Source organism: Armigeres subalbatus, chromosome 1 (assembly GCF_024139115.2).
Source record: "Armigeres subalbatus isolate Guangzhou_Male chromosome 1, GZ_Asu_2, whole genome shotgun sequence".
Lineage (NCBI taxonomy): Eukaryota > Metazoa > Arthropoda > Insecta > Diptera > Culicidae > Armigeres > Armigeres subalbatus.
Genome location: NC_085139.1, coordinates 225,216,343 through 225,235,362, shown reverse-complemented (window position 1 = coordinate 225,235,362; position 19,020 = coordinate 225,216,343). Strand labels below are relative to the sequence as shown.

The following is a 19,020-nucleotide window of genomic DNA, read 5'->3' as shown; positions in this document are numbered from 1 at the left end:
CTGTAATGATACTCAGAAAACATTCGTCCATAAATAGTTGCTTATGAAAACCGGTAGATTTTTTGCTTGAGTGTGGGAGTTGTTACTAAGCACTCGAAAAGCACAATAGGAATTGTATTGTTTTTGACGCGCTCGTGCACGCACACAAGTCAGTAAGCCATCAGCCGAAAGTGCACTTGAAATGTAGAGCCATTCATGGCAAAGAAAGAGGAATCAATTCAATGTTTTGCTCACTATTTTTTTTTTGTTATTTTATAATTTCAGAAACGACGATTGGTTCCCACGATGAGGAGCTTGAGGTGGGCTCCTGGTGAGCTGCGAGATTTTCTTCGGATATCTGTCCTTCTTACAGCATGTTTGGTAAGTCTGAGAAATGGAAAAGCCTTTGTAAGACATTGAGCTACAAGAGTAATGTTGGCATATTACACAAATGAATCGGTAGGCTTACAATAATTAAATAATTAATATTGAGCGTCTTAGAGTAAATTGTTACAAGGTTAAAATACTTCAAACTTCCATTTACTTTCGCTATATTCACTTATGTATCTACAGATACGTATTTCGTTTTCTACTTGAAAACTTCTTCAGTGTTTTGTTATCGAGTCGATAACAAAACACTGAAGAAGTTTTCAAGTAGAAAACGAAATACGTATCTGTAGATACATAAGTGAATACAGCGGAAGTAAATGGATGTTTGAAGTATTTTAACCTTGTTACAATAATTACCAAACATCTGTGGAAAACTGGCAATAGAAACCATGGGATACATCTTGCGTAAAAATATCTCCTCCTTGGTTTTTTGACGACATATTACATATTACGAATACGCCCCACGCTCGCCAAGTCGTTTTGCACCTGGTCTGCCCATCTCGCTCGCTGCGCTCCACGCCGTCTCATATCTACCGGATCGGAAGCGAACACCATCTTTGCAAGGTTGCTGTCCGGCATTCTTGAAACATGTCATGCCAACCGTACCCTTCCGGATTTAGCTACCTTTTGGAAACTGGGTTCGCCGTAGAGTTGGGCGAGCTCATGGTTCATTCTTCTTCTTGCACACCGCCAAAGATGGTCCTAAGCACCCGTCTCTCGAATACTCCGAGTGCTTGCAAGTCCTCCTCGAGCATTGTCCATGTTTCATGTCCGTAGAGGACAACCGGTCTTATAAGCGTCTTGTACATGACACATTTGATGCGGTGGCGAATCTTTTTCGACCGCAGTTTCCACTGGAGCCCGTAGTAGGCCCGACTTCCACAGATGATGCGCCTTCGTATTTCACGACTAACATTGTTATCAGCCATTAGCAAGGATCTGAGGTAGACGAATTCCTCGACCACCTCGAAGGTATCCCCGTCTATCGTAACACTGCTTCCCCCGTCTGTTACACCCGGCTCTCCGCATAACACCTTCTAGCGCAATGTTGAACAACAGGCACGAAAGTCCATCACCTTGTCTTAGTCCCCGGCATGATTCGAACGAACTGGAGTGTTCGCCCGAAATCTTCACACAGTTTTGCACACCATCCACTGTTGCTTTGATCAGTCTGGTAAGCTTCTCAGGGAAGCTGTTCTCGTCCAAAATTTTCCATAGCTCTACGCGGTCTATACTGTCGTATGCCTTGAAATCAACGAACAGATGGTGCGTTGGGACCTGGTATTCACGGCATTTTTTGAAGGATTTGCCGTACAGTATAGATCTGGTACGTTGTCGAGCGGCCGTCAACGAAGCCGGCTTGATAACTTTCCACGAACTCATTCACTAATGGTGACAGACGACGGAAGAAGATCTGGGATATCACTTTGTAGGCGGCATTAAGGATGGTGATCGCTCGAAAGTTCTCACATTCCAGCTTGTCGCCTTTCTTGTAGATGGGGCATATTAATCTCTTCCTTCCACTCCTCCGGTAGCTGTTCAGTTTCCCAGATTCTGACTATCAATTTGTGCAGGCAAGTGGCCAGCTTTTCCGGGCCCATCTTGATGAGCTCAGCTCCGATACCATCCTTACCAGCTGCTTTATTGGCCTTTAGCTGTTGGATTGCATCCTTAACTTCCCTCAAGGTGGGGGCTGGTTGGCTAACTTTCACTGCCTGTACTCTCAGCGCCATTCAAATGTTCCGCGTAGTGCTGCTTCCACCTTTCGATCACCACACGTTCGTCCGTCAAGATGCTCCCATCCTTATCCCGGCACATTTCGGCTCGCGGCACGAAGGGATGCGTTGAGCTTCTGGTAGAACTTGCGTGTTTCTTGAGAATGGCACAGCTGTTCCATTTCCTCGCACTCCGCTTCTTCCAGGCGGCGTTTCTTCTCCTGAAAAATGCGGGTCTGCTGTCTCCGCTTCCGTCAATAATGTTCCACGTTCTGCCGGGTACCTTGGTGCAGCGCGACGGCCCGCGCTGCGTCCTCCTCCACCAGAATCTGTCTGCACTCTTCGTCGAACCAATCGTTCCGTCGACTTCGACCCATATATCCGACGTTGTTCTCCGCTGTGTCGTTAATGGCTGCTTTGACTGTATTCCAGCAGTCCTCAAGAGGGGCTCCATGGAACTCACCCTCTTCCGGTAACGCTGCCTCGAGATGCTGCGCGTATGCAGTGGCGACATCAGGTTGCTTCAGTCGCTCCCGGTCGTACCGCGGCGGTCGTCGGTACCGAATATTGCTGATGACGGATAGTTTTGGGCGCAGTTTCACCATCACCAGATAGTGGTCAGAGTCGATGTTAGCGCCACGATATGTCCTGACGTCGATAATGTCGGAGAAGTGCCGTCCATCAACCAGAACGTGGTCGATTTGTGATTCTGTTTGCAGTGGTGATCTCCAGGTGTACCGATACGGGAGGCTGTGTTGGAAGTAGGTGCTGCGAATGGCCATATTCTTGGAGGCGGCGAAATCAATTAGTCGTAGGCCGTTTTCGTTCGTCAGCCGGTGAGCGCTGAACTTTCCAATAGTCGGTCTAAACTCCTCGTCTTGGCCAACCTGAGCGTTCAAATCTCCTATGATGATTTTGACGTCGTGGCTTGGGAAGCTGTCGTACTCACGTTCCAGCTGCGCGTATAATGCGTCCTTATCATCATCAGTGCTTCCGGAGTGTGGGCTATGGACGTTGATTATGCTGAAGTTGAAGAACCGGCCTTTGATCCTCAACCTGCACATTCTTTCATTGATCGGCCACCATCCGATCACGCGCCTTTGCATATCGCCCATCACTATGAAAGCTGTTCCCAGCTCGTGTGTGTTGCCGCAGCTCTGGTAGATGGTATGATTACCTCTAAACGTTCGCACCATTGATTCCTTCCAACAAACCTCCTGCAGCGCTACGATGCCGAATCCACGGTCCTTGAGCACATCGGCGAGTATGCGTGTGCTCCCGATGAAGCTGAGAGATTTGCAATTCCTCGAACCAAGTTTCCAATCGCTAGCCTCTTTTCGTCGCAGTGGTCTTCGCCGATGGTTCCGGTCCGTACTCTCTTGTTGATTGTTCGCTGCTTATGTTTTTTAAAGGCTGGCTTGCAGGGCCTGACACCAAACCCCCTAAATTTCCGGAGTACCATTCTTTCTTATTCCCGGTAGACCATGGTGCACAGTTTCACTTAGAGTCCCTCGCGGGCACTTGGATCAGCCGCCCCTAATATGGAGAACAGACGCTGTTGTGACCCGATCCTGACATGGAGAACAGACGCTCAGTAAGATTTGCACCTCCGGAGAGGAGCAAACCCCCCCTTCCCTGTCAGCATACGACCATAGCTCCCACCGGGGTTGGTTACCCGATCTTCCCTAGGGTTGCTCGTATCCCGGCCAGCACCACGGGGAGGTAGGGATAGGAGTTTCTGGGTAAGAGGCTAAGGACCGTGAGATGGGGTCTATTTTATTCCTTCAGGTACGCGAAGTACCAATGGTACGCTTTACCCAGCATTTGCCGTGCCGTTCCGTTGCAGAATACTTTCAAGAAATTTGTTTCCAAACAAATTGCTCAGTTCTTCTGGTGAGCTGGCGCTATCGTTTTGTAGAAACATACGGCAGGGAAACCCAGATTCCTTCCGTTTACTGTTAACATATGCTCAGAATCTTTTAGTATTGCGTTCAAGATCTGTTTCCGCAATTAATAAAACTGCCGATTGTAGTTCTTGTAAGTGTTACTAGCTTGACTAAACTCTCGTTAAGTAGAGGGATTCTTGTTGCTTTTATATATTCGAAGCGCTCTAGCTCAACGACGTTTCAGATCGCGTAGGAGCTGGTTAGACCACGGTGGAGTCAATGGTTGTCGTTGGACAGGAACGTACTTTTGGAAATGCTGATTGCGTCTGTCCACAAGGAATTCGACTGCACCATCAACATCAGACAGGGGGAAGGGTAATTTGGCCGAATGCCACTAGGCCGAAAGTTGTTTGGCCGAATATACCATTTGGCCGAACAGACCATTAAGCCAAAAGTCATTTGGCCGAACGGGTCATTTGGCCGAAAGGGTCATTCAGCCGGAAGGGTCATTTGGCCGAATAGTTCAATGGTAATAGTTAAATGGTTTTAAATTTGGAATGAGAAGAGAGACATCTCAATTCTCACTCTTAATTTTTCTCTTATCTTATTTTCGAAATGAGTAGTGAGACTTCTCACTAACCACTCACTCACAGTGAGAAGTGAGAAATGAGGAGTGAGTAGTGAGACGTCTCACTTCTCACTTTTCATTTTTCTTTTCATACTGTAAACAGTGAGAAGCGCGAAGTGAGTAGTGAGACGTCTCGAGAAGAGAAGTGAGACGTCTTGAGAAGAGAGACTTCGCTGTGAAAAGTGAGTAGTGCAAAGTGGGTAGTGAGACGGCTCACTACTCATTTCAAAAATAAGATAAGAGAAAAATTAAGAGTGAGAATTGAGATGTCTCTCTTCTAACTTCTTACAGTGAGAAGGTGTGGGTAGCCTCCGAAAGACGGATGGTTCGCTCACTGTAGAGCCTAGCGATACACTGAGCGAATTGTTAAAGATCCACTTCCCTGATTCAATCCCTGAGTCGAGCATCGGCGACCAAGGCACTGGAATTGCTGTCTCAGATCCACAAGAGATCCAATCATGGGTTTCTGGGTCTAAAAAAGACGCAATAAAGGTTGCAAAGGAAGCTTTCACTCGGGCCAGGGTTGAGAGGGCTGTGAGATCTTTCGAGCCATTTAAGTCTCCTGGCATGGATGGAATATTTCCAGCGTTGATCCAAAAAGAGGAGAAAACACTGGTTCCACCCTTGGTTGAGATTTTTAAGGCGAGTCTGATTTTGGGGCACATACCTAACGATTGGCGTCAAATCCGGGCTGTCTTCATTCCGAAGGCAGGCAAGAGAGATAAAACCAACCCCAAAGCATTCAGGCCGATAAGTTTATCCTCTGTAATGCTCAAAATTATGGAAAAGGTACTATGCGAGTACATAAATCACAAATTTATGAAAGCAATGCCAATTCGCTTATCAAAGTGGAAAATCTACGATCTCGGCACTACATACGGTAGTTCAAAAAATCAAAAAAACACTTAATGCAAAAGAAATTGCTCTTGTAGCATTTCTTGATATTGAGGGCGCATTCGATAACGCTTCTTATTCGTCTATAGGGTCAGCAATGTTGAGGAGAAAATTCGACCCATGCATTGTTACCTGGGTACATGCTATGCTAGCTAATCGGAAAATCTCCTCTGAGCTTAGCGGTTCATACATCACTGTTAAAGCAACAAGGGGGTGTCCGCAAGGCGGAGTGCTTTCTCCTTTGTTGTGGTCACTGGTGGTGGATGAGCTTCTAGACAGCTTAGAGAGAAGAGGCTTCGAAGTGGTTGGATATGCTGATGACGTTGTCATTATTGTACGAGGCAAATTCGAAAGTGTTATCGTGGAAAGAATGCAATCTGCCCTAAATCACACTTTTCCTGGTGTCAAAAGTATCAACTAGGCATAAATCCTACAAAACTTCCATTATCCCTTTCACCAAACGGAGAAAGGTACAACTGAAACCCTTTTCTTGAATCAAACACAATTAGTTTATTCAAGTGAAGTAAAATATCTAGGTGTCATACTCGACGCAAAGCTTAATTGGAACTCTCATCTCCAATCAGTTGTGCAGAAAGGTCTCAATACACTTTGGGTTTGTTCAAAAACCCTTGGTAAAAGAAGGGCCTAAAACCAAGTATGATCATGTGGATATATAAAACCATTGTCCGTCCCAGGACAACTTACGCTTGTCTGGTGGCCTAAAACTAATGAGGCTGCTGCAAGGGCTAAGCTCAACAAAATCCAACGCACCGCTTGCATAGCCATCACTGGTGCAGTTCGTAGTACACCCACTTTGGCCCTAGACGCAATGCTTCACCTGCCCCGGTTAGATCAATTCATAAAGCTGGAAGCGGAAAAAAGTGCTCTAAGGTTAAAGAGAACAAAAACACTGCTGTCGGGAGACCTTACGGGTCACCTCAGCATATTAAATGAATTTGCCATAAATCCCGCAATAGGAATTTGTAGTGACTGGATGGAAACGGTAGTCAATTATGACTTACCTTACGATGTGTTCATTCCTTCCCGCCAGGAGTGGGAAGGAGGTGGACCAACGTTCCAACAGGCTCTATAAATTTCTTCACAGATGGTTCGAAAATGAATAATCTGACAGGATCCGGAATCTATGGCCCTACAACAAAAATTTCTGTCCACTTAGGACAGTGGCCCACAATATTTCAGGCGGAAATATATGCAATATTAGAATGCGTGTTATTATGCCTGAGGAGAAAGTATAGATTTGCAAAAATATGTATTTTCTCTGACAGCCAAGCGGCACTTAAGTCGCTTAATAACTACACTTGTAACTCAAAGCTAGTGTGGGAATGCATTCTGGCTTTGAAAAACTTATCCATACGCAATCGAGTCTACCTATATTGGATCCCAGGACATACGGGTCTAGAGGGAAACGAGATTGCTGATGAGCTAGCCAGGAATGGATCTAATGAAAGGTTCATTGGCCCTGAGCCCTTCTGCGGGATCTCAGACTGCTCTGTAAAATGGAACTGAACAAATATATGGTCAGTCAAATCACATCAAACTGAATGCACTTCCCATACGAGCCAATCCAAAAGGCTCGTAACGATTAACCCCAAGAAAACCCAACAACTATTAGGTCTCAACAAAGGGATCTCAACATCTACACCGGTCTAATAACTGGACACTGCCCCTGCAGATACCATCTACAAAAGATCGGAGCAATCCAAACCTCAAATTGCCGCTTCTGTGACGAGGAGAGAGAAACATCAGAACACATCCTCTGCTATTGCAGTGCACTCACCCAACGTAGGTTCAAAGTTCTCAGCAAGCCCTTTTCTTATCCCCAAGGACGTGGTTGGCTTCATAAAGCTAGTCTCGCCAGAATGGGGGAGTCACATACTGTAACTCAGGATCTCTATTCATCAATAATAGATGGTCTTGAGTTCAGTCGATACCAAGGTGTCTCAGTGACAAACATGTTACTGAGATAACTTGCGTATTTCACAGTAAAAGGGTATATCACAATAGTCCTAAAATCTGGACGCAGTGATCTTCACCCGACAAACGAGGAAAAAAAAACTTCTTACAGTGAGAAGCGAAAAATGAAAAATGAGAAGTAAGACGTCTTTCTTCTCATTCCTAATTTCTACCTTTTTAAATGAACTTTGGACATAATCGGCTAAATAACACTTTTAGCCAAACAACTTTCGGCCTAGTGGCATTCTGCCAATCGGTCCTTCCCCATCTCAAGTAGCACCTTCCGAACAGGTTTGATTGCAGCAACTTAAATGTGACCAAATTCGGTCACATATAAGTTGCGGTAACTAACTTGTGACATGTGTGCCCAATCCCACCGCCATTTTTGTTAATGTTCTAGGTTCGAGTCCCGTTGCGGTCATAAAATTTTAGTAATTGCCGAAAATTTCCGCGCAAAGTGAGTAAGGTGTGAAAGTGGTGAAATGGAAAAAGAACCTCATCAATCAGGCACGATTTTCGCTTAGGATGTTTTTTTACTACTAACTCCGAAAAAAGATTCTCCTTCGACCCGAAAATCGATTGATTTCGCCTCATCTAAACGAAAAGTACGAACACTGATGAATGAGTATTCCACTAGATAAAAAATCTATACATTCAATTTTGAGTTAGCTCAATATCATAAAACCACGCTGATAAGATAATCTGATAAATTTCTTTGAAAGCGGCACACATGCTGGGGTTTTGCTTTATCGCCAATGGTACATACACGGGAACGCAGCGATTTATCACAGATTGCTTCTTCTTTATGAAATTACAAAACAGTTACCGTAATCCGGGGGAACCTTGATCACCGAGTAACATTGATCAGTTTCACCATTTTCAAGAGGTGAATGAAATTTTATTTCTTGTTATCACAATTATATTTATTGTGAGTTAGGTATCTAAATCTTGACTAAATTTGCTGCTGAATGATATAACCTTCGGATGAATTTGCATTTTTTTTTCGCCAAAATTTGAAAAATAAAATAAAATCAACATTAATTTCTGAACTCACAGTTGGTTAATCCATAGTTTTTGTTTCGAAATTTTGATATATATTGTTGAAAAACCAGATAATTCCACTAGCGATGATGATGTCTTTCTCGAATGCACATCGCTTCAGCGCAAGAGATTACAACTATAATTGCCTACCTTAAAGCGTTTGCATACGCTTTCTCTATAGATAAATGATTGATCAAAGTTACGACAAATTGAAAAATCAAGAAAACTCGACAAAAAACATTTTTTAAACGAGTTTAAAATTATCAAATAATCAAGAACAACAGCCTCATACGTTCTACCTGTTACATGTAGTTTTGTACTCGTTTTAAAAATATGACAAAAGCTATGATTTCACTTATGAGGGAAATATTTATAAAACAATGAAAAAAATGATTAATGTTCCCCCGGATCACGGTATTTGTCTTCGAAAAAAATCGGAATTGCGTAAAACTAATTCAATAAAAATTCCGCGAAAAAAAAATTTCGTTCCATTCCGGATCTTGATTTCGATCTTGAGTCTCGAAAGCAAATCTATATTTCGGTTCGTTTTGTTTCGAATCAACATAGATATTTTGGTGTCAGGCCATTTGGCCGAATGCCGTCTGGCCAAATGCCGTTTGGCCGAACGCCATTTGGCCGAATGCCGTTTGGCCGAACAGGTCGTTTGGCCGAATGTCGTTTGGCCGAATGCCGTGTGGCCGAATAGTTGAAAAATTAACCTCAAGAGATGTGAAAAGCGTGAAGAGAAAAGTGAACTGAGAACAGAGACCTTCTTCCTTCTCCTTCCTTCTCCTTCTTTATCCTTCCTTCTCCTTCTTCCTTCTTCCTTCTTCTTCTTCTCCTTCTTCCTTCTTTATTTTTCCTTCTTCCTTCTCCTTCTTCCTTCTTTCTTTTTCTTTCTTCTTTCTCTCTTTTTCCTTCTTCATTCTTCTTTATTATTCCTTCTTCCTTCCCCCATCTCCCTGCTTCCTTCTTCTTTCTTCCTTCTTCCTTCTTCCTTCTTCCTTCTTCCTTCTTCCTTCTTCATTCTTCCTTTTTCCTATTCTTTCTTCCTTCTTCCTTCTTTCTTCATCCTCCTTTCTTCTTCCTTCTTCCTTCTTCCTTCTCCCTTCTTCCTTCTTCCTTTTTCCTTCTTCCTTCTTCCTTCTTCCTTCTTCCTTCTTCCTTCTTCCTTCTTCCTTCTTCCTTCTTCCTACTTCCTTCTTCCTTTTTCCTTCTTCCTTCTTCCTTCTTCCTTCTTTCTTCCTCCTTTTTCCTTCTTCTTTCTTCCTTCTTCCTTCTTCCTTCATCCTTCTTCCTTCTTCCTTCTTCCTTCTTCCTCCTTCCTTCTTCCTTCTTCCTTCTTCTTTCTTCCTTCTTCCTTATTCCTTATTTCCTTATTTCCTCTTTCTTCTTCCTTCTTCCTTCTTCCTTCTTCCTTCTTCCTTATTCCTTCTTCCTTCTGCCTTCTTTCTTCTTCATTGTTTCTTGTTTTTTCTTCTTCCTTGATTCTTTCTTCTTTCTCTTTCCTTCTTCTTTGTTTATTCTTCATTCAGAGAATTTCAACTATTCGGCCAAACGGCATTCGGCCAAATGACCCTAAACCGATATTTTAAATTTCGTTTCGTTTCATGGAACCATGCATCAAATTTCATGCTTTACCCTTTCATGCCCTTTACCTCTAACCCCTGTACGTCCGTGATAAGCGAAATCCGTCAAATCTGTCTGTCATATTGATGTTTGTGGAGAAGTAACGGAAGGAAGTCCAATGGAAAGCTTAAGATGTGTGCCACTTGGCAATCACGTCTAACTCTAACCTAATTCGATGTACTTCACCTTAGCTAAGTGTTCGCATGAGGACAAAAAAACATACAAAGAGATCCATTTTAGTGCGAAATAAAATGAGTAGCATTGCACATGCCTATCCATACTAATCAGGTGAGTCAATCTGTTCCATTTAGCCAGATGCATCGTTCGTACGTGACCACAGTGATAACAGCAGAGTGTTGGCTTGGTGGATATCTGCATAATTTTGGACTATCCGACATCGATCGCATTGAAACGGATTCTCTTCGTAATCAGGTTTGCAGATTGAGCGGCTTAGAAATTCGCATGATTGCTTTGCGTTAATTAGATTACATAGCGGTTTGTGAACCTGGTTTTTATACACAATGGCCTTAAATTGTTTATTGAATTCCAGAATCCTTTTCAAATCTCTAATTTGTGGAATCCTGGGAAAATAATCGTGAAATGATTCAAAAGTTTACTAGATTTTCAAATGATAAAATTCGTTTATTAAGATTGTTTCAAATGGCAACAAATCAAAGGACCAGTTTTCCGATTTCCTAACGTTTATTTATACCGAGTACGACGACGTTTAAAAATTCCTATATAAGAGGATTCAGTGATGTTATGTTAACAATTTTACTTCTTTTATCGTGTTGTGAATATGGTACAATTATAGTCATAATTAAGGATCTTTATAGTAGTATAGAATGGAGTAACTTACGTTTAATGTCCTTTCTATGTTTAACGAGCTGATCGGATAACGGTGGTTGGCGGGAGTTCTTAAAATTTATATTCGATCATTAATAGCTTATCCTGTGTTTGAGTTCAGAGTTCGTTTTATATGCGTTTTGCCCTATTAGATAATTACTGCTCTAGTTTATAATAATTCATAGTTGTCCATTAACTTTTCTCACCTATTTATATTACTTCAATGGTGGTGATAATCTATTTTACTGTATTGACTAACCGTAGAACAACCTTTATATACTGAAGATGACCTGTGATAATAAGCCTCTTCACGCTTTTCCATAATAATATTGCTGTTGAGCTGGTGATCTTCCTCACGGTTTATCGCGGCCTTGTTGAAAGAGTTGTCGTAGCGGGTTGTTAAGTGAAAGTGTCACAAAAGCGGAAGGAGGGATGTGTGTTGGAGCCTTGATTTACATCCTTCTGAAGTGTTGTGAACCGGACAAATTGAAATTACTTCCGCAAGACAAGAAGCAGAATAGGAAATACAAAAATCAAGCTGCGAGCGAGTGTAGATTCCTGTTTTGGGCTTAGGTGTAGAAAAGCTAAGTGAAATATTTATTTGCTTATTTTTGTGTTTAGTATGTTGTATAATGTATAATTCCACTGTGAAAATTCTTTGAGTCGATATTCTATAACTTTACAACGGTTATCAGATCCTGTCATACAAATTCATTAGTGTGAAGTACCACGTTGGAACTTTTATCAACTAGGGTAAAACAACCTATTATGGAGGGCTTAAGCGCCGCATCGAAACAAAATTAATTTCGAAAATTCTTTAAAAATTAACTATTTATCTTTTTTCATATTGCAGTAGTCTAATAGGATGCTGGTTAACTCTAGTTTCGTAAATATTACGTCAATTGTGCTAAACTTATGTTGTTTTGATTTTATCACAATAAAAACAAAATACCGCAATAATACGACGCAGTTGCCTATAGTTGCGGTATTTTATGAAGGTCAGTCCTATTGTTGCGGCATTGCCTGTATTTCTTATGGAGAGCGATGCCACAATAATAGGACATTAGCACTACCGCAATAATAGACTCAAAGGAAGCAATTTTTTAAATGGAAAACGTTGATTTTACATCATTTTGAACGGAATTTTGTTAAACAAAAAGTGTTCTAGTCGTTGATTCGAAGAGTTTTATCGAATCCATAATTGTTTTTGATGTTATTATATTCAGCATGGACTATTTAAACACTACCGCAACATTAGGACATAGCACAACGATAGGACGTTTTACCGTTTTACCATCTAAGCAAAATATACTACACTGTGTTTGTGTACAAATTTTCTTTAATTTTCAGGCAAAATGAATAACATAAAACTCATTAATTATTTTTTATATATTGATTTTTCTCAAAATTTCATCTCTTTTAGGCATCTCTAGTGTGTCTTATATTCTTACTATTTTAACACGGAAGCGATATCCTACTTTTTCCGACATGGAATAAACGAGAAATAGTCGTTTTTTCACAGCTTGTCTGCTATAGTCAATTGAGAACTGCTCCCTTCTTCATCTCATGGTAACGAATTCATCTTATTTAAAAAAAAAAGAATAAAACATCAATTTTGTCGGAATTTTCTGTGCAAGTATGTGTGTGCGTCAAAAGTGTGCATAGTCTAATATTATGAAAGGTGATCAAATATTAAAAAATGAGAAGTTTTTTTGGATCGAAGTGTGTTTAGACCGCAGCATTGCTGGCAGCAAAACAAAATCGCAAAATAAACTCTTTATTATCATTCCATACCAGGCCAGGCACGTCCTTTCTCCATGTTATATATATGCGAATTTTCACAGAAAAAGTTGTTAATAATCCGACTCTGGATGGAGTTGCCTGCCTAAGTTTTGCTGATGGTTTTTTTTCATAGTTAAAAAAGTGAAAATATGTTTCTTGTCCAGTCGTGTTTCTCCAGTAATCGTATCGGCCGATCATCGTAATCTAAAAGTTTTGCTTTGTGCGGAAAGCAACACGATCGGCCGGTCACCGAAATATTGCTTTACTTTGTGAAGGTGAGTAAATTAAAAAAATGAAAGTTTATTTCTTGTCCAGTCGTGTTTCTCCAGTAAGCAGAGCGATCGGCCGGTCATCGATATCCAGTTCTGCTTTGTGCGGAAAGCAAAACAATCGGCCGGTCACCGAAATTTTGTTCTGCATTGTGCGGGTGAGTAAATTGGTCAGAAAGAGAAAATTTAGTTCGCATCCAGTTGTGCAGTGCGGTCGAAAATTGAAATAATTAGCGTTCGCTCGATTTTTTCGTTTTAAATCAAACTACACGCTACACACGGCAGACCGTTTACCAAAACGAACCCTGCTACACTCCCTTCCCATTATATCCAACATCCCAGTGATTTCTCGTGGAAGTGCAGATGACTCGTCGGCTTCCATCAAAGCGAGTATCACGTCAACATTTTCCTACCCATTCCTTAATTGACCTGCATTCGGACACGGCCGGCGCTGGTATTGCTTTATATTGGGTCACCAGTTTTTACACATTGAGGATGATGTTAGTCCCAAATGTCATCTGTTGGTTCTCTGTGTAATTACAGCTGACCTGGCAATAACGGAGTAGCAACCGTGGGCGGTCAATCATGCTCATGCTCATGAAGATGACCTGTGATAATAGCAGCTTAGTAGTACCAATTAATATATGTACTTATAAATAAATTCACGCACTTTGTATCCCTGCTTATTAGTTGTATTCTATAGAATTACTTCTTCACTATTTGTGTCTCGCATCAATGGGCTCATAGCGGACAGTTAATCTGTCAACCTATAGATTTCAGGGCTGGATCCAAAAGATTGGTTGAACAGAGTGCACGCGAAGAGTTTAGTGTGCGTCGCAACTCGCTGGGTTGTGACATTGCCCCCCGGTACACCATTCTTGTGCTAATGGCTTACCATCCTTAGCAGCATAGTCTAATACCGCAATCTTAGTCGCCGGCCTCTCCAGAAGTCCACTCGCTGTTTGGACGGTTACCCGACGTACCTGTCCGTCCTTGCCGTGGATCGTTTCTACCACACGTCCTCGTGGCCAGCAGTTTCTTGGGAAGTTATCGTCAACAATCAATACCAGATCCCTTTCTCGGGTTGGATTCACTGGTTGAAGCCATTTCGTTCATCGGGTTAAGGTAGGCAAGTACTCAGCTACCCTTTTTTTCCAGAAGCTGTCGGCGTACAACTGTGCCATTTTCCACGATCTTTTCAACACCTTTGGTCTGTCGTCAAAGGCAATCGGCAGAACCCAACAAATAATGGTTTGGTGCTAGAGGGGGGTCGTCGGTGTCGTTATCGAGCGGTATGTCTCAATCTCCATCAGCATGGTTCGTAGAATTTCATCAGATGGCAAGCGGGAAGTCATTCAAGGTCTTCTTGACGGATTGAATTAAGCGCTCCCAGCAACCGCCAAAGTGTGGTACGGCCCCAATCCCCCATTGAATGTCCACTTGGTGTTGGGACTTTCGAACTCTACCATGAGCTTCTCTTCCTTGACGTGTTTCAAGGTTTCGCGTAATTCTCGAGATACCCCAATGAAGTTCGTTCCTCGGTCGCTTAAAATCTCAAGCGGCGCGCCCCTTCAGGCAATGAAGTTTCGCAACGCGAGGATGCACGAATCTGTAGTCAGTGAGTGAGCGATTTCGATGTGTACACCTCTGGTTGTCATGCAGGTTAGCAGGACACCCCACCTTTTCTCAATCCGTCAGCCTACAAGTACCGACATTGGCCCGAAATAGTCGACTCCTGTATAGGAGAATGGGCGTTGAAATGCCGGCAGTCGGCAAGGCGGAAGATTTCCCATTTCTGGAGGTTGCGGGCATGCTGGTCTGATTTTGCAACTCTGACAGTTTCTGCGAACACGATTAAACTCTGTACGGAGACGCGGAATGTTGTACTTCAGCTGAATTTGATTCAGCGCTGTTTGGTGATTCTGATGACGATATGTTTCATGATAGCTAGCGATTATCAGGTTTGTCACGTAGTTCTGCCTCGGGAGCAGGATTTGTAACCTTGCAAGTTCCAAAGCAGTAGAGGAAAATGTTATCGCGATTTTCACTATTTGGATAGTATATGGAACGGTGGTACGGTTTTAGAACCCTATTACGCGGACATGTGCTACCAACGAATGGGTATGACAAACTCCCCAACAGATGGCGCTTGTTGGTAGCTGGGTGACAGCATATAGAACGGAAGTCGGGAAATGACACAAAGAATGTCGAGAATGAGGAGAAAAAGACCTGGATGACTGTATGGATGGAGACATGGGTTTCGGAGTGGAGATTGCTTTCGGGGGAGTTGAATGTGAAGCCTCGTGGCGAACAGTCTTTTCTTTTCGTGGAAGGAGAACAAAATTAAAGCGAGTTTCGAAACGTGCGAACAATAGTGCGTGAGTCATCAAGGACGGTTCGGTCCAAGTTTCGAGAACCGGCCAATCGAGTGACAGCAATAGATTTCGGCTTCCATTTATCATCCTGACACGCCGACTGTGTAACCGCTTTTCTGGTCCATTCCGTCAGCTGCCTGCCAGCGAGGTCATCGACCGTTTTACCGCCGGCCCAGCTATCCTCGCCTTTACGGTTGCCGTTGACTCTGACCGTCGCCCCGCAAATCTGTTGGTCCAGCTATCGCCGCCGTCGGAAATCCTGCCCAGTGCTCATAAAACCTGCTGCCCCAGTTACCGTCGCCGCTCCATTCGCCGGTTAAGTTATCGCCGCCATCGTGAATAATCCTGACCATCGCTAAGCAAGACTACCGCCCCAGTTACCGTCGCCATCAGCATTCCTGCCCCACTGCCTGTCAACCTATTACCGCCATCGCGATTGTCGCTGATCCAGTGCGTCGCCCAGTCAGCCTGCTATCCTATAGTTGCTGCCGCCATCGCGATTCTCGCCGTGATATCAGCCGTCCAAGGCCTGCCACTGCCGCCCTCAATAGCGTGTCATCTCCAACCTGTCAAGCTACGTTATTGGACCCCTCCCCCTTCATCAAAGGCTAGCGTTTCCATGAGAAACACCACCACCCGGTCCATCAATTAGGCCGAATTACTTGCCGGTCCAGTCAGGGACTACCCTATGGCTCCAGCCACGGCCTTGCCGTGTAGCATACGAGTGAGTAATATAAGTTCCAAAAACTAACCCACAATTCCGTTGCTAACCAGATCCGAACGCCTCCCCGCTTCCTCAAAACGACCATGGGACTCGAGGACCAAAAGGAGGCCTTTCGCGCCCACCCCGTTGGCTGCCGTAGGTTAGATCAGTGGCCTGGGGTTTTAATCGGATTCCCCTTCTGGGTTCCGGACAGGAATCCTCGAGGGCTAAAAGAGCCGTACCAGTAGAGTATAACAGATTGGAGTCTTTGTTGCTTCGTCTACCCATTCACAAGCATTGATTCGCCCACGCATTCTCAGAACGCCATGCTTATCAATAGTTTGACTCAGTTTGTACAATGGACTTGATCTCGGAAGACTGCATTTCCACGTATGTGACTCTGTATTGTTGTTGCGGATTATTTGTATTTCATCTGGATACGCTTTCTGCTGAACCAATCGGTAAATGAGGCTTTCAGCTGTTTTCAACTCCTCCTGCGATAGAGTACCCAGCCTTACTGGTATCTTTCTTGTGCGTTTGCTGAGGTTAGCAACGAACCGATGAACATATGCAACCGATCTTAGCATTCGTTTCCATCTAGAGAAGCGTTCAAAGTTTACCAGTGGAGCGGCGATTGCGTGATGAAGAACGCTGGGTCGAATCTCTTCTTTGGTCATGCCTTGGTCTCCTCCGTCTCCGGGCCATTTCTTCTCCGATTCCCACAGAAAATCAAGCGCAGCTTGGTTGGAAGTTTGGCAACCTTTGCCACTTTGTGCCCTCGTCTGCTACATTTTGATTTGTTGGCAGCCATCTCCACTCGCCCATTTGTGTTGTGTCAAGTAGTTCACTAATCCTGAATGCCACGAATTGACTGTATCGCCGATGGTCCGATCGAAGCCAGCAGACCACATCACGGGAGTCCGTCCAAAAGACGCGTCGTTTAACTTTCATACGGTGTGACTTGACGATGTATTCCGCGAGACGAGCACCAATCACGGCTGCTTGAAGTTCGAGGCGAGTTATGGAAAGGGACTTCAACGGAGCCACGTGCATTCAATTTTTTCTCCTTCTTCAAATCTGAAGTATGCTACAGCAGCTGTCCCGTTCTCACTAGCATCACAGAAAATATGCAGCTCTATGTTGTTTGTCACATTGGCGGACGTTTCAATTCGGTAGCAACGAGGAATCCTAATTTGATGGACGCTCGGCAGTACTTCAACCCATGTCATCCACCTTTCAGCTAACTTTCCATTGATTTCGTCATCCCAACCACATTCGGAGCGCCATATTTCTTGCAACAGGATCTTCAGGTAAATTAGATAATTGGCAATGAGTCCCATTGGATCGTATATTGCCATCAAAGTCCTAAGTACTTCTCGCTTTGTAGGAGTTCTGTCGCCAGAAAGTATCTCCTTATCGTGCTTGGGTGACAACTTAAACGTGAACATGTCATTTGTAGTATTCCACCACATTCCAAGTACCTTTTCCGTAGGCATTTCCGTCCCAAAACCCATGTTTATTTCCTTGGTGCTGCTCTCATGTAGATTTGCGACGACGTTGCTGGAGTTCGACAGCTAATTTCGAATCTCGAATCCTCCCTGGGCATGGATGGTTCGTACATCTCTGGCTAGTTTCACCGCTTCTTCCTCAGTCTCAACATTTGCCAGCATGTCGTCGACATAATGCTCGTATTTGATAGATTCCACCGCTCTCGGATACTGAATCTCGAATCTATCAGCGTTCAAATTTTTCACGTAGTGCATGCCGCGCCAAAGGTCATAACTGTAACCCCGTACTGGTTCGGCTCTCCCAACACACTCTCACTGTTCCATAAAATCATCTGGCTCCGCTGGTCTTGCTTTCTCATTCGTACTTGGAAGAACATTTCTCTTATGTCTCCCACCACGGCGATGCGGAGCTCACGGAATTTGTAGAGAACGGCCAGCAGCGATACCAATTGGTCAGGTCCTGTCAAGAGGAATGAATTCAACGAGACTCCGTTAACTTTCGCCGCCGCATCAAAGACTATCCGCAGCTTACCGGGTTTGTTCGGATTCGTGACTGGGAAGATTGGTAAATACCAGTCTTTAGGATGCTTCTCCGTCTTCTCCATCGCTGAAACCCTTCGAATGTATCCTTTTCCCTCGTACTCGGACATCTTCGCATGCATGACTGCAGCAAGATCAGGTTCTCGCTCCATTCGCCTTTGTAGGCAGGCAAAACGCTTAAGAGCCATACTCCTGTTGTCGGGCAGTTGGACTTGATCAAAACGCCATAATAGCCCAGTCTCAAATCGGTTTCCAATTAAATGAGTTTCGGATGACAGGATCTTCATCGCCCGCTCCTCATCCTTCGATGATAGTGCTCTGGACGAACTGTAGATTCCCAAAGATTCGATAGAGAAATATTCCTTAAGGGCTTCGTTCAGATCCTTCCCTCCTTCCTTTACGCACGAGCAGATATGGAAGCTATGGTGGCTGCTATGGCTGAAGTTGATCGTACCAGATTCCATCGCACAGGGACCGTAAACCATCCATCCAAGACGTGTCTTTGATACCACTGGCTCATTCTCGCCTCCTTCTATGCTTCTCAAAGCATGGCCAAGACGACAATTGTCCATGCCGATAAGGATTCGCGGAGATACATTGTCGTACGATTCAAGTGGCAATCCATCAAGAAAACTGTATTTGGTTGTCAACCTTGGTACTGACACTGACTGCTTCGGAAGAGAAAGGTCTCGTACAGTGTGGACCTCGGGGAGCTCGAATACTTCACTGGTTTCAATTGTGCCAGAAATCTTGATAGCCAGCACGACCGATTCGTGTTCCTCTCGCTGAAGGTCACCGGTCCAGTCTAGGCATAAAGGATAAGGCTTACCATTGAGTCCTAGTTCTATCAACAAACTGCGT

General features: G+C 43.8%; 1 protein-coding gene across 2 annotated transcripts in view; it reads left to right on the top strand.

Moving 5' to 3' along the window:
• Positions 1–19,020, top strand: part of LOC134205831 (uncharacterized) — a 180,416-nt gene that overhangs the window by 112,847 nt on the left and 48,549 nt on the right. For both annotated transcript variants that reach the window (XM_062681449.1, XM_062681448.1), the window contains exon 2: positions 265–360. In XM_062681449.1, the coding sequence (XP_062537433.1) occupies positions 286–360 (75 nt within the window). In that variant the 5' untranslated portion in view covers positions 265–285. The remainder of the gene's footprint in view (positions 1–264; positions 361–19,020) is intronic.